At 40.9% G+C, this 16,341-nt stretch overlaps 1 protein-coding gene across 2 annotated transcripts in view; it reads right to left on the bottom strand.

The window, feature by feature from the left end:
- Positions 1-16,341, bottom strand: part of thada (THADA armadillo repeat containing) — a 380,305-nt gene that overhangs the window by 284,597 nt on the left and 79,367 nt on the right. For both annotated transcript variants that reach the window (XM_043695686.2, XM_087991280.1), the window contains exon 21: positions 4,609-4,718. In XM_043695686.2, the coding sequence (XP_043551621.2) occupies positions 4,609-4,718 (110 nt within the window). The remainder of the gene's footprint in view (positions 1-4,608; positions 4,719-16,341) is intronic.

Raw genomic sequence — 16,341 nt, 5'->3', positions numbered from 1 at the left:
CACGATTCTGCTAGGCCCACCAGTGTCATTTGCCTTACAGGAAAAAGTAGAGGAGAAAATGAGGACTGCAGATGCTGGAGATCAGAGCTGAAAATGTGTTGCTGGAAAAGCGCAGCAGGTCAGGCAGCATCCAAGGAACAGGAGAATCGGCGTTTCGGGAAGAAGAGCTTATGCCCGAAACGTCGATTCTCCTGTTCCTTGGATACTGCCTGACCTGCTGCGCTTTTCCAGGATAAAGTAGAGGCAGACATCAGAAGGCTGGAAAGCATAAGAATCAGCAATCCAGTCCAATTTGCAGTATGAGACAAAAAACTGAAGATGCTGGATTCCAAGACAGATAAGCAGGAGGCTGGAAGAACACAGCAGGCAGCACCAGGAGGTGGAGAAGTCAACATTTCGCGTGTAACCCTTCTTTAGTTTGCACAATGGCAGCATTGGTCATGCTGATTCACCTTTCTGGGTGTTTTAAACGAATAGTAAACTGCTTTTCGAAGCTGAATAAATATGCAAAGCCGGGTTGGGGGCACGGCGGGGGTGGGGGGGGGGGGGGGGGGGAAGAGGAGGAGGAGCTGTTCTTCAAGAAGCTGAACTTGAGCCATGTGTACTTTCAACTGCAGTTAGACGATTCCCAGATTTATGTTATAATTAATATCTAAGAGACAAGACTGCCATTTAGGGTATTGTCAGCCTGTGCAATTTTTCAGTTGACAATTGAGATCACTTTACAAGATCTATCCTTGATTGCCATTTATGTAGATAATGTGCTAATAACAGGGAAGACAAATAAGGAGCATTTAGAGAACTTGGACTAGTCCTTAGACATTTTTCCCAAGCAGCATATGCCTTCAAGGCCAAATGTGACCTACTTGGGCTACAGACCAGGTTACACCTGTTGGAAGATAAAATTAGGTGGGGGGGGGGGGTGTCAAAGCCGTCCTGGCTCCCACAGCTGTAGCAGAACTTAGGTCTTTCCGTGGACTGCTGATCTTTTACAGAAAGTTCATATTTAATCTGGTCTCCATCCTTGCACCATTGCATCAGTCTTAAAAAAGGATCAGCCTTGGAAATGATTATGTAGCCAAGTCGTAGCTTTCAAGGAAGTGAAAAAACAGCTATCATTCTCTAAGGTGCTAGCACACGAAGATCCCAAGCAAGATTGGGTAATGCCTCCCGTGCTGTATCAGAGTCATATTAGTTCATAAGTGGCCCATAGAGAGGAATGCCCAATAGTATTTGCATCCAGGATTTTGGTTAATGAAGGGCAAAAATAAGCCCAGATATAGAAGGAAAGTTTGATGGTCATATTGGGAGTCCAGAAGTTCCACCAATACCTTTAACAGATGTACATTTGTAATAATAACAGCCCACATAGCCGTACTAGGTCTACTTCAAGACGACAAGGCAGTGCCACCAATAGCTTCAGACCAAGTTCAACAGTAGGTTCTAATACTAAGTACATATGATTACAAGTTGGAACATTATCAGGCAGGCAAAGTAGCAAATATGGACACATTGAGCCACCTCCCACTGGCAGATACACCATTGGTGGTACCACCACTGGAAGAGTACAGAATTGCAATTTTCTGGACACACTTCCAGTCACAGCTAACAATATCAAACTTTCTATGCAAAAAGAGCCAGTTCTGCCCAAACTGAAACAGCTGGTAATGATGGGGGAAACCAAAGCAATTTCACAACCGGAACTGAAACCTCTTTGGACATGGAGAGACCAGATCACCGTAAAGGATGGCATATTAATATGGGGAGCAAGAGGGATTGTCCTGAGCAAAGGCCGCCTTCAGATATTCTGAACTCCACCAGGGTCACCAGGGGTTTCCAAAATGAAGATGCTGGCAAGAAGCTATGTCTGGTGGCTGGGATTGGATGCAGACATAGCCACATGGATCGGGTAGTGCCCAGAATGCCAACAAGAACAAACATTATCACCAGCAGTTCACCCACATTCGTGGAAATGGCTGGATAAACTCTGGACTTTGTTACACATCTACTACACAGGTTCTTCCGTGGGCTCAATGTCCTTCAACATTGTGAATGCCAACTCATACTGGCTGGACGTGCATAAAGTTCATTCGTCAAACATAAGGGGTGACGATAGAAAAATCATGCACATCGTTTACAATACAAGGCCTCCTGGAAACAGTCACAGAATTATCAAATTCTGAGAGTGAGAAAGTTGACCATGTAGCCCATCTAATCCACAAAGACCCTCCAAACAGCACACCGCCCAGACTCACCCCCTAACCTATTGCTGTAACCCCATATTTTCCATGGCTAACCCACCTAGCCTGTACATCCTTGGATACTATGGACAATTTAGCATGACCAGGCCTGCACATCTTTGGACTGTGGGAGGAATCAGGAGACAGAAGGAAAGTGTGCAAACTCCACACAGACAGTCACCCAAGGCTGGAATTGAAGTGCTGTGAGGCAGCAGTGCTAACCACTGAACTACTATACCACCCTGAAAGAAAGGAGGACCATGCATTGACTGGGAACGTGTTGGTTACAGATAAAGTGTCATCGATTACCAGCAGGGAATGTGAGTATTTCCTAAAGTTGAATGGTATTTGACATACAAGGACAGTTCCATATCATCCATCATCCAATGGTGTAGCAGAAAGAACAGTCCAAACTTTGAAGGCAGGTTTAAAGAAACACCTTACAGCTTCACAAGATACCAAACTGTCCCGGATTCTATTTGAATATAGGACTATCCCTCATTAGCCTCTAGGGTTGCGCCAGCAGATGTGCACTTAGGAGTAACGGTGTGCATGTATGGTGAAACAGCATCAGGAATGCACAAGCCAGACACAAGACTAAGCAGGGGACGAAGTTTGGTGTGGGAATCATAGAATCAACCCTGCATAGGTAAGAGGTCAGGTCCAGGGATGAAAAACGTTTGGGTAGGTGCGATAGTACCGAGCAAACACATGGACTGCATGAAAGCTGCACAAAGCCATCACTAATCTCAATGATATACCATTGCATACCAGACTCCAGTCACACAAGTAACCTTCCACCATACTGTTTCAGATCCAACTTGCCAAGTTACGCTGGACCCCAAGAGCTTTTATCTTCTTTATCAGCTTCCCACATGGAACCTTGTGAAAGGCCTTGCTGAAAACTTGTCAGACCACAGGAGTAATGCTGTAAACAGTTCTGGGCCAATTATCAAAGGAAAGATGTACTGGTATTGGAAGCAGTCCAGAGAAGATAGAAGATTCATCCAGCTGATACCAGATATGGAAGAACTGTCTTGAGTAATTGGGTAGTCCAATAGATTGGGCCTATATTCATTGTAATGTGGAGCTAAGGGAGAGTCTGAACAGGCTGGGCCTGTTTTGGGTATATGAATAGGAAGGGTTTGGAGGGATATGGGCCGGGTGCTGCCAGGTGGGACTAGATTGGGTTGGGATACCTGGTCGGCATGGACGGGTTGGGCCGAAGGGTCTGTTTCCATGCTGTACATCTCTATGACTCTATGATGAAGAGTGAGAGGCAATTTTATCAAAACGTACAAGTTCTTAGAGGATTTCAGTGCAGATGTGGAAAGGTTTCCTTTCTGGGAGAATCTAGAACCAGAGGGCATAATCTCAGAAAAAGGGGTTGCACATTTAAGACAGAGATGAGGAGGAATTTCTTCTTTCAGAGGGTTGTAAATCTGTGGAATTCTTTACTACAGAGGTCTGTTGAGGCTGGGTCATTAAGTATATTCAAGGCTGAGGTAGCCTTTTGAATCAGTCAGGGAATCAAGGGTTATAGGGAAAACATGACAACATGTTTCTCTGCTGCAGCTCCATTTTAACCTGGTGTGGATCTAGCATCTGTAGATAGCAAAAATAAAATTCTTACCAGAGCACCTAAGGAAGATTCAGGCAATTTTATCTCCCTCTCAAGAGAGATCCAAAATTTCCTTCAGGGATCTGCAGAACTTCTGTTCTTCCCTGACCACACGAAAATCCTTAAAATGTGGAAGGAATCTTTTACTGGATTTAGGAATCTTTTACTGGATTTGGCAGGCAGTGTATTGTGTTTGCAGCAACTTGTCCTGGCAACTTCACCAATATGAATCACTGCCCTATGGCTCAATAATTACAGAAGCCAGAATGAAATGGTTGGTGCTCATACATTTGCATACTAATAATTGGTCTCAGTTTGCCTATGATAGTCAACCACAATGTTCCACAACATTCAGGAGTTGAAATAGCAGCAAAGTGGGTTGAAGAGGAATGTTTCAACGGTGTTAAGCAAAGTGTCCAACTGCAATTTTAAACCCCCCCCCCCGCCTCATTCTACTCATCCCATCAAGCAAGATTAAAATCATTAAAATGAAAAGTTTGTATGTGTTATCCAGCGAAAATGTCACCAGTTTATATGCACTTCTTTACCAAAGTTAATTCAGAAGAGAGGTGCAATTAACACGTTCTCCCAACACACATCTGTAACGTAAAAAGTTTGTAAAGAATTTCATCATTTACAAAATGTAATCAGCTGACAGCACAGCAAACAAACTGTCTTAACTGTTCATTTACATAGAAAGGAAAGTATTGAATCAGAAGAAAAACACTTGGTCTAACTGCACTTTACCTGGTAAGTCTTTCAGTGAGTTTTACAAATCCAACGTATGCTAATTCAAATGCACCTCTATGTCTGGATTGTAGAAGCTGACATTTAAAATACTCTCCAATTTCTCCAACCTATATTACAAGAGATAAAGTCGGAAATTATGTTTTATTTAAAACATATTTAGTGCATAACATGATCATTTTATTCTGAAAATCTCCATTCGGGAGAATGGAATACAAGTTGTCAGTTTCTGTGCAAAACATTAAGTAATTGTCATATAATTTAACTCCTTTAAATTTGCCCATGGAATGGCCAGTGTTGCTGACTGGGTCAGCATTTATTGCTCATCTCCAGTCATCCTTTAAGGTGGTGACAAGCTGTCTTCTTGAATCACGATGTCCAAAAGCTGTAGACAGACCCACAATGCCCCAAGGGAGTTCCAGAATTTTAACACAGCAATACTGAAGAAACGAGTGACTTGGAGGCAAATTGCAGGTAGTGGTGTTTCCACATATCCTTGGAGCTTAGATGCCTTTAGCCAACAAATACAAATATCTCCCTTTTGTACCAGCTAGGGCTTCAACCAGACAGTATTCCAAATTCCAACTGATGTCCAGTTTTGCAAAGGTTCCTTGATGCCATAATCAGTCAAAGGCAGCCTTGATATCAAGGGTAGTCACTCTCACCCCTGGAATACAGGTCAGTGTTCAAAGTAAGGCTATAATAAGGTCAGGAGACAGTGGCCCTGAAGGAACCCAAACTGGGTGTCAGTGAACAGGTTATTGCTGAGCAGATGCTACTTGACAGCATTGTTGATAACTACCTTCCATCAGTTTACAAATGATCAAGAAGAAACTGTTGAGGTTGTTATTGTATAGGTTAGATTTGGCCTGCATGACATACATGGGCAATTTTTAATATTGACTGGTGGATGCCAGTTTCGTAGCTATACTGCAACAGTTTGGCAAGAGATGCAATAAGTTCTGGAGCGTACGTCTTCAGTAGTATTGCTAGAATGCTGTCAGAGCCCACAGCCTTTGCAGCATCCAATGCCTCCAACCATTTCTTCATACCACATGATGAGAATCATATTGGCTGAAGATTGCCATCAGTGAAGTTGGAGATCTCGGGAGATGGCGAAGGTGGACCTTCTACTCAGCATTTCTGGCTGAAGAGTACTGCGAATGCTTCAGGCTTTTTTTTTGCACTGATGTGCTGGCTCCCCTATCATTGACGATAAGGATGCCTGTCAACACTCCTCCCCCAGGGGTTATTTAACAAAATAATGTGGCAGGACTGCTGGGCTTAGATCTGATCCATTGGTTGTGGAATCACATGGCTCTGTCTATCACTTAGCTCTTATGCTGCTTCACACACAAATAGTCCTATTTTGTAGCTTCACCAGGTTGACTTCTCACTTTTAGAGATGCCTGGTGCTGTTCATGGCATGCCCTTCTGCACTCTTCATTGAACTAAGATTCATAGAATCCCTACAATGTGGAAATAGACCATTTGGCCCATTGCTGCCACACCCACCCTCCAAAGACCATCCCGCCCAGACCCACCCAATCCCTGTAACCCTGCATTTTCCATAGCTAATCCACCTAGCCTGCACATCCCTAGACACTATGGTCAATTTAGCATTGCCAGTGCACCTAACCTGTACATCTCTGGACAGAGAGGGGAAACCCGAGCATTTAGAGGAAACCCACACAGACACACATAATGTGCAAACTCCACAGTCACCTGTGGGTGGAATCAAACCCAGGTCTCTGGCACTATGGGGCAGCAGTGCTAACCACTGAGCCAACGTGCCACCCGTGGATGTGCAAATCAGTCGTCTGACCTTGATATGGGGCAAAAGACTAATCAAACCATCTAACAACTAGTTCCTTCTAAATTTTCCCTCACAATAGCTGGTGTTATCCATCTCAGGAAACCACAAGGCACAACGAAGGTGAAGGTCGACAGAGGCCAACCAAAGTAGGATCCCACCGCCCGGCCTCACCGGTAGCAGTCAGACATGCAAATTGGCCACCCAACCTGGGTATGGTGGCAGATCCCCTGTCTTGATGGTAAAGTGGGGATATGTCAGGCCATCAGGTTGCAGATCGTGTTTGAGCAATATTAGAAATATTGAAAATAGAAGCATGAGCAGGACATTCAACATCATGGCTGATCATCCAACTCAGTACCCTATTCTCACTTTTGCCCCATATCTAATCCCTTCTTGAAAACATTCCAAATTTTGGTTTCAACCACTTTCTGTGGAAGAGAATTCCACAAGCTCACCACTGCATTTTTCCTCACCTCAATCCTAAATTGCCTATCCTAAACCCTGGTTCAGGACTTCTGATCATCAGCAACCTCCTTCCTGCATTTACTCTTTCCAGTACTGTTAGAATTTCATGTTTCCCAAGATTCTCTCTCATCCTTCTAAACTCCAGTGAATCCAGTCCTCATTGATCCACTCTTTGTTCATACGTTAGTCCTACAATCCAGGAATCTGACTGGTAAACATTTGCTGCACTTCCTCCATAGCCAGAACAGACTTCTCAGATAAGGAAACCAAAATTGCACACAATACTTCAGATGTGGTCTCAGCAAGAGAACCCTGCTCAAATCCTCTTACTATGTAGGCCAACATACCATTTGCTGTCTTATTGTTTGTTGTATCTCAATACTTACTTTCAGCAACTGGTGTACCAGGACATCGAAGTCTCATTGCACCTCCCTTTTTTTCTATCCATCCATTGTCATTCAGATAATAATCTGCCTTACTGCTATCAAGGTTTACTAATGTCTACCCATTTATATGTCCTCTGCCATGCATTTACCCACTCAATCAAGTTGCTCAAATCATATTAAAGCAGCATTGCAGTCTCCTCAAAATTCACCCTCCCACCTAACTTTGCATGTATTGAAGACATGACATTTCATTTCCTCATCCAAATCATTTATATATTATGAATAGCTAGGATCCCAGTATTAATCCTTGGGATGCCCCACTGGTCACTAGCTGCCACTCAGAAAATGGCCCATTCATTCCAACTTGTTACTTCCTGTCTGCCAACAGTTCTCTATCCACATTAGTATACTAGTCCTAATCTCCTGCGCTTTAATTGTACATAGTCTTATGTGCGACCTTATTGAAAAGCCTTCTGACAGTCAGAGTAACATCCACTGTCTCTGTATCAACTCTACTAATTTCATCCTCAAATTCCAGTAGATTTGTCAAGCACAATTTCCCTTTCACAAATCCATGCTGACCCTGTCCAATCTTGTCACTGTTTCCAAGTGCTCCGCTATTAAACCTTTTATAATGGACTTCTGCATTTTCCCTCCGACTGATGTCAGGCAAACTGGTCTGTAGTCACCTGTTTTCTCTCTAGTGGGAGAACATCAGCTACCCTCCAATCCAAAGGAACTGTTTCAGATTCCATAGGATCTTGAAAGATGACCACCAATGCATTTCCAAGACAACTTTGTCAAGTACTCTGGATGTAGATATCAGCTTTTAGTCCATTCAACTTCTCAAAACCATTTCCCTACTCCGATTGCATTCAGTTCCTCACACTCAAGATTCTGGTTACCCAAACATTCTGGAATGTTATTTATGTCCTCCTTTGTGAAGACAGAACCACAGTATGCATGTATTTGAGCTGGTATCCCTTTGTTCCCCATTGTAACTTCCTCTGTTTCTGATTCTAAGTGACCTACATTTGAATTTACTAATCTTTCTTCCTCACATATCTACATATCTATAATAAAATTCATATGTCCACACAAACCTATTCCCGCTCTATTTTCTCTCTCATAACCAATCCATTTGTCTTTTGCTGGAATCTAAAGTGTTCCTAATCCTAAAGTCTGCTGTAATTTTTTGGCCCTTTCTTTGAGTGTAACACTATCTGCAATTTCCCTCATTAGCCATGTCATGGCACCCAGAGTGGAGTAATCTGAGCTCACTGCCTACAAGTGTGGTAGAGGCAGAAACCCTCAGCATTTTAGCAGCATTCAGGTGTGCATTTATATGCATTGGCATCACAAGGCTATGGACAAAGTACTGGAAAATAGGTTTAGAACAATTTAGTGGTGGCTTATGACCGGCAAGGATGCAATGGGTCAAAGGACCTTTTTCTGTGCTGTATACCTCTATGATTCTATATTGCTTGACCAGTCTGAGACAGCTCTTCCAATTTTGGCACCAGTCCGTAAGTCGCAAGAGCAGAAATTGGGCAATCAGCCCACTATATCTGCTAAGCCATTCAATAAGTTTGTGGCTGATTTGATAATTCTCAATTCCACTTTCTACCTTTTCTCCATAACTCTGAAGTCTCTCTTGATTAAAAAAATTGTTTATCACAGCCTTGAATATACTTGATGACCCAGCCTCAACACCTCTCCACTGTAAAAAATAAAATCCACAATTCACAACATTTAGAAGGAAGGTTTCATTGCATCTCTGACTTTGTCTCAAACATGCAACACTTTTATTCTTAGATCATGCATTTTGGGTGGTAAAGATTTCCATAGATTTAGAGAAGAAATTCCTCTTCATCTCCATCTTAAATGGGTGACCGCTTATTCTGGAGATTAAGCTCTCTGGTCTAAATCTCAACCACAAAAGGAAACAACTATCCACACTGACCCTGGCAATCCCATTAGAATCTATGTTTCAATAAGGTCACCACTCATTCTACTACATTCTAAAGAGTACGGGTTCAATCTATTCCAATTCTCAAAAGGACAGCCACTCTACACCTGGCATCAGTCTGGTGAAGTGTGCAGGGTTAACATGACTGTTTGCCATTGTCCCTTCCAGTGCCAAGTTGTTGCCAGGTTGTCTGTCCAGTTTCATTTTTTTTTAAAACAGCTTGTCGAGCAATTGAATTATCCTGCCCAAGTCGATTTTTTCAATTACCATTCTCAATGTGCAATCTTGATGTGGTCAAATATAATTTATTGTCTCAGAAATGTCATCCAAAAATGGCTTTACTTCTGAACCTGCTTCCAAATGAGAATCTTTATGCTTTATAATGAAGGCAGTTGTACTATTTTAATTTGAAGCAGCTTCTGGTTAAAAAGGTCATTATCTTGCTAATCGGTACTTGATAAACCACACAATTAAGAAAAACAAAAAGAACCAGGAAATTACAAATAATTCCATTCCAACCTCTTGATATGAGCAGGAAGGAAACTGTGTGAAAATACCAACACTAAATTCTCATGTAATTGCTGCCCCTGCATGCATTAAAATGACAATGAATTTGGAGAATACATATTGTAGTTAAGCAACCATAAAACTAACTAGGAAAGTATCAGATTAAATTCCAGTTTGTGCTGAATTAACTGATCTCTGTCAAGTTAAAACATTGTAACATCGATGACATCAGGGTCCCAACTTTAATGAGTTGGTGGGGATGGGACAAGAGTGGAAAATGTCAGTCAAGGTTAGGGTTAAAGCCAACACAATTGCTATCTACTAAGTAAAAATTTGGACGCAGGTGAGGAGAAATGGGAATTGTTTCCACAGAGATCACAGCAATCAGATTTAAACATACATCTTGTCAATTAGGTTAGGTTCTGACAGTGACTAGCACTAGTAAAACTAAATCTTTGCCAGTAATTTTCAAAAGGGTGGTGGAGAATTTTGATTGAAAAATAACTAAGGTTTTCAGAACTAAGGAATTCCTGAAGAAGGGCCTGTGCCCGAAACGTCGAATCTCCTGTTCCCTGGATGCTGCCTGACCTGCTGTGCTGTTCCAGCAATAAAGTTTCAACTTTCAGAAGCTAAGACTCACTACACCAAGAGCAGCTGTTCTGAGCTGAACCTTCTTTTATTTTTCAATTTGTTATTAAAAAGGGGCAAATGATAAGCTGGTTCCCTCATTGTCTGAATCTAATTCGCATTAGTTATTTCTGCCCAAAATCATATTAGATATTTAAGTATTGTCCGATATTTCCATTTATGTTATTTCAGGTAAAATATGACTACCTATATTTTCAGTGTTTAAAAAGGAAACTTACAACCAGGACTGGTGAAACACTGTTCATAAGATGAGTGAGAATTTGAAGCAACGTCGCAAGGAAATTCTGAAAAGGATTAAAAAAATACTGATGGAGGTTTAGCCAAAAATATTTCACGAGAAGTTATGAAATCAAGGGACACATAGTTAACAAAAAATCTCCTGAATTGACATTCTGGCCTTTTCATAACTGAAATTGTCTGTTAGTCTGCACAGAGTCCAACATTCCTTTTAGGCATTGAAATATTAGTTACTGCGCATATTCAGTTTTAGAGCAAGTCCATTGTAGTAAAACACAAGGAAATGTTTCACTTACTGGTCCTAGTAATCATTAAGAAGAGAAATTGAGTATTTCAGCTAATCTATGGAGAACAATCCTTAACTAACTTTTTTTTAAAAAAAGGTACAGATTACGTGAGTTAAGATAATCTATAAATGACCTAAAAGGCGGTAATTAACAGTAAAACCATATGATGCTGGAGCAGAGGTAGGTCATTCAGCCCGTGGAATCTGCTCTACCATTCAATGAGATCATGGTACTCTGATAATTCCCAACTCCAGTTTCCTACCTTTCCCCCATAACCTTGGATTCCTATTCCAGTTATAAATCTGTCTCAGCCTTGAATATACTGAATGATCCAGCTTCTATAACCCTTTGCAGGAAAGAATTCCACAGATTCACTATCAACAAAATTAATTCCTCCACAACTTATATGGGTGACCCCTTATACTGAGGTTATTCGCTCTGGTTATAGACTCCCCCACAAGAGGAAACATCTTTCCACATCTACTCGGTCAAGCTCCCTAGGAATCTTCTATATTCCAATGAGTTCATCTCTCTTCCTCTAAATTCCAATGAGTACAGGCCCAATCTTCTCAATCTCTCTTCATAAGACAGTCCCTCCATACCTGGTATTAGTCTAATGAACCTTCTCTGAACTGCCTCCAATGCCAATATATCTTTTCTGAGATAAAGGGGCCTAAAACCCTTCATAGTATATACAGTTATGGTCTGACATGTGCCAACACACAGGTTTAGCAAGCAATCCCCTCCCCATTTTTATACTCCAGTCCCTTCAAAATCAAGGCCAAAATCCCATTTGCTTTCATTATTACTTGTGTGCTAGCATTTTGAAATTTATCACAAAGACTCCCAAATCCCTCTGTGATGTAGCTTTCTGCTGGCTTTCTCCATTTAAATAGTATTCAGTTCCTCTATTCTTCCTGCCTAGGTGCATTTCCCACAATATATTCTATGTCCTAAGTCTTTGCCCATTTGCTTAGCCTGTCTATATTCCTCTGCAGATAGAGTCATCCTCACCACATGCCTTTCCACCTATTCGTATGTTAACTGCAAATGTGGCTATAATGCATTCACTTTCCTCATCCAAGTCACTGATAGTGATGTAAATAAATAATTGTAAATATTGTGGCCACGAAAATCCCTGTTGCACTCTACTAGTTACACTAGTTGCACTCCTTCACTCAACTGTTTTCTACTAGTTAGTCAATCCTCTATTCATGCTAACATACTACATCCAACACCTTGGGATTTTAAATTATTGAATAGTCCAATATGTAATATCTTATCAAACACCTTCTGAAATTCTAAATATATTATATCCGCAGCATCTTCTCCTTTATCTATCCTGCTTGTTACCTTAAACGAATTCTAATAATTTGGGTTAGGTATTATTTTCCCTTTCTGAAGCCATGCTGACTATGTTTCATCATACTATGTATTCCTAATTGCTCCGCTATTGTATCATTTATAAGAGACCCTGCCATTTTCCCCCAACAGATGTTAAACCAACTGGCCTATAGTCATCTTTTTTGTTGTCTCATTCCCTTTCTAAGAAGGCAGTTTTCAACGCTCTGGGATCTTTCCAGAATCAAAGGATTCTTGCAAAATTACTACCAGAAGTCATAGTTCATGGGCAGAGCTGGGTCTCCCATTTTGTGACTTTAGAGGAATAAACATTTAATTGAGGATGTATATAACAGATATTGATTAAACCTTACACTAATGCTAGGTCCTTCAAGTAAAATAGTTGATTTGTTGAATTCAGAGATGTGACCGGACAGGCTGCTCAAAGTGATGAGTTTAGGTGGATTTTGCAATTGATCACAAAGACTCCCAAATCCCTCAAAGATTGGACAATAACAAAATCATGCTTGGAAACTGGGGCAAGCCTTGAGCAAAGTGACTGTGCTAATAGAAATGCTGCAGAATCCAGACCGGCTGCTGTTACAAGCAGAGAGTATACAATCAACATGACCACACAATACACACTCTAATTTGGGTTTGAATGGAAACGACCAGAATGCCCTCAAGGTGTGTACCAGACACAGGGGTGCCTCATACTCTTATTTGGAGGGGGCTATATGCACCCAGAACCTCCAGGGATGGATGCCTAAGGACCACTCTATCATCAACATATGAACATCTGGTGGAGTACAATCAATCAGGGTGATCAAGCCTGATTGATCCATTGGTGGACAGTAAGGACCCCCGCTAAAAGTCACAAAGACTTTCAGGTACAAGAATTGTAGCAACTCCACACTCAGGGGCAGTAACACAAGACCAACCACTGAGAAGAAAAGACATCCATGCGACTGCTGGGAGGAGACTAGAAGATCATCGCCACATGGATCAAAGCCAAGATCTAGTGTGGTGGGGTATGATCATCCAGAGTTAAAGTACAAGATAGATTTGTGGTGTAGAGCGTTAGTAGATAGAGTATTCTGTTGCTATAGAATTAATGGTGTCAAATAAATGAATACTATTGTTTATTGTTGATAGGAGTCGACTTGCAGTTTCTTTGCTAGATATGAGAGTTAAACACACTACATTGCAGATGTAATAGAGAATACATTTCATGCAAGATTTTGATGATTTGGAATATTAAACTGGACATTAACAGAAGGCAATGAAGTCATGCCTTTTCATCTATTTGCAGTTCACAACTACATTGGTGCACCGAAGATCACAGGCTCTTGTCGAGAGTGACAAACACCTAAAAGTCTAATAATGTGATACTCTCATATCTGTGTGGAGTTTGCCCATTTTCTCTCTGTCTGCTTGGGTTTCCTTCGGGGGCTCTGGTTTCTTCCCACAGTGGAAAGATGTGCAAGTTAGGTGGACTGGCCATTGAAAATGCAGGGTTACAGGTGGGGGGGTATCTGGGTGGGATGCTCTTTGGAGAGTTGGTGTCGACTTCTTCGGCCAAATAGCCTGTTCCCACACTGTAGGGATTCTAAGCAAAATAGGAGCAAAACCACTAATGAAGCAATTATGCTAACTTCCAGACCATGAATTGCATACACTTTTGATTGTGTATATTAATTTTGGAGTTATGTTTGCAAATTCACTGCAACTTAAATTAGATATGGTTGCAGATCAAGGCACAAAATTAAATTATTCAAATTTATTTAATCCAAAATATAATCAACCAGTGAACCCATACAACAAAGTGCAGTCTCTTGCAACAGAAGCAGCAAAAATGTTGAAAGTTGTAGCACAAAATTAAAAAAGGCATCAAAGTTTCATTGAAACTGGACAGTTTGCATTAGCAGCAAACTAAGTTTATTTTATACCAGCAAAGCAAACTCATTCTCAGGCTTCAAATTTCAGGTACTTATGCTAATGAACAATATAACAATAATGATCACCTAATCCTCTGCAGTAGACCTGATGCAGATTACACAATGCCCATATTTGTGTTTTCTGTTCTTGCAGTAGACTAATTATTAGTTGACAGTATCCAGAGTCAGTCTGCATATAGTCCAAATGCAATTAGAATACTTTTGTATCACCAATGATTTTTTTCCATATCTGTAGTTACATGCAAAATTCCAAAAACATGAACAGACATCTGCACCAAAGCAAAGCACAACATATACCCATAAAACATGGGATTTAGATCCTGCACCATGTGTATCTATATTGATCGGATCCCAACTAATGGTACAAGTCAGATCCCAATGATACCTGGCTTGAATATCATATATTCAATTCTTTTAGTTGGCTAAAGTGGTGGTTAGTTAGAGGACGATTTCCCATGAGGCTGCAGGTGTTCTCGTACAACAGAACATAAGTTTATTGTACAAAACAAAACAAATAATCTAAGCCATATATTGTAGTTAGAAAGATCTGAACACAAAGTTTCAATGTTTCCCAGACATCTGTTAGAGACTTAAAGCTCAGAGAAATATTAATCCCATCTCAGCTTTTGAATATTTACCGCATTGAAGATTTCCAGTTTCTCTAGTTTGAAATGTTGAAACAATTTTACTATTCCTTCCAGAATCTGATGACATGAATCTTTCATAATTCTTAAATTCCAAACTTTTTCAGTGCTAACAATGTGAAGATTTCTATACCAAACTCTCCTGGCTTGGAAACTTCACAAACTAAGGTGACTGGTTTGCCTGAATGGAACAGAACAAAAACCTCCTTTTCAGAGATGCCGTTTCCTTTTGAAATAAACGCTTGCTTTCTTCTGACCTGATATCCAAACAAAATTAATGGTTTTGTTCTGTTTTCTCTACCTGTCAAACTCAGAAGTGTAAATATATTTTTCATTAAGACTACAAGGGTTTCTCACAGGCCTTGAATGTAGCCATATGCCTTCTCGGAACTAATGAATTTCAGTCAGTGTCCAAATTGATTTCTGACTTGTTTGTTTAAAAAACAACCTCCACATCCATTATTCCATCAATGGAATATTACACTGCACCTGGTGGATCATCAGTAGCCCAACCTTTAAGTCAGGTATTGACTGAAGAGACAAATGTTGACACAAAAAGTCTAAAAGCAAGGAGATTTCCTTCATAATTCAACAACATACATGAATATATTTAAATGCCAAAGGATTTAGCACGTATCAATATTTTTCTTTATTAATATGATAATATAATCTAATTAAAGATGTTTCATATATTAAACAAACATGAGTAACTTCTGTTTATGTATCTTATCTGATATCTTCAACAGAACTGAACAGGGAGGCACGGTGGTCTAGTGGTTAGTTCTGCTGCCTAACAGCACCAGGGACCCAGATTTAATTCCAACCTCTGACGACTGTCTGTGTGCAGTTTGCACGTTCTTCCCATGTCATAGAGTCATAGAGATGGGCAGCACGGAAACAGACCCTTCGGTACAACTCGTCCATGCCGACCAGATATCCCCACCCAATCTAGTCCCACCTGCCAGCACCTGGCCCATATCCCTCCAAACCCTTCCTATTCATACACCCATCCAAATGCCTTTGAAATGTTGCAATTGTACCAGCCTCCACCACTTCCTCTGGCAGCTCATTCGATAAACGTACCACCCTCTGTGACAACATTGCCCCTCAGGTATCTTTTATATCTTTCCCCTTAACCTATGCTCTAGTTCTGGATTCCCCGCCACCCCAGAGAAAAGACTTTGTCTATTTATCCTATCAATGCCCCTCAATTTTGTAAACCTCTATAAGGTCACCCCTCAGCCTCTGACGATTCAGGTTAAACAGCCCTAGCCTATTTGAGCTCCCTATAGCTCAAATCCTCCAACCCTGGCAACATCCTTGTAAATGTTTTTTGAACCCTTTCAAGTTTCATAACATCCTTCCAATAGGGAGTCGTCCAGGGCTGCAAGCAATATTCCAAAATTGGCCTAACCAATTTTACAGCCACAACATGACCTCCCAACTCCTGTGCTCAATGCTCTGAACAATAAAGG

This window comes from Chiloscyllium plagiosum, unplaced genomic scaffold (genome assembly GCF_037043375.1).
Source record: "Chiloscyllium plagiosum isolate Xiang-an unplaced genomic scaffold, Cpla_swu_hap1 HiC_scaffold_10, whole genome shotgun sequence".
In the NCBI taxonomy this organism is placed as follows: domain Eukaryota; kingdom Metazoa; phylum Chordata; class Chondrichthyes; order Orectolobiformes; family Hemiscylliidae; genus Chiloscyllium; species Chiloscyllium plagiosum.
This window is presented reverse-complemented; position numbering and strand designations above follow the sequence as displayed.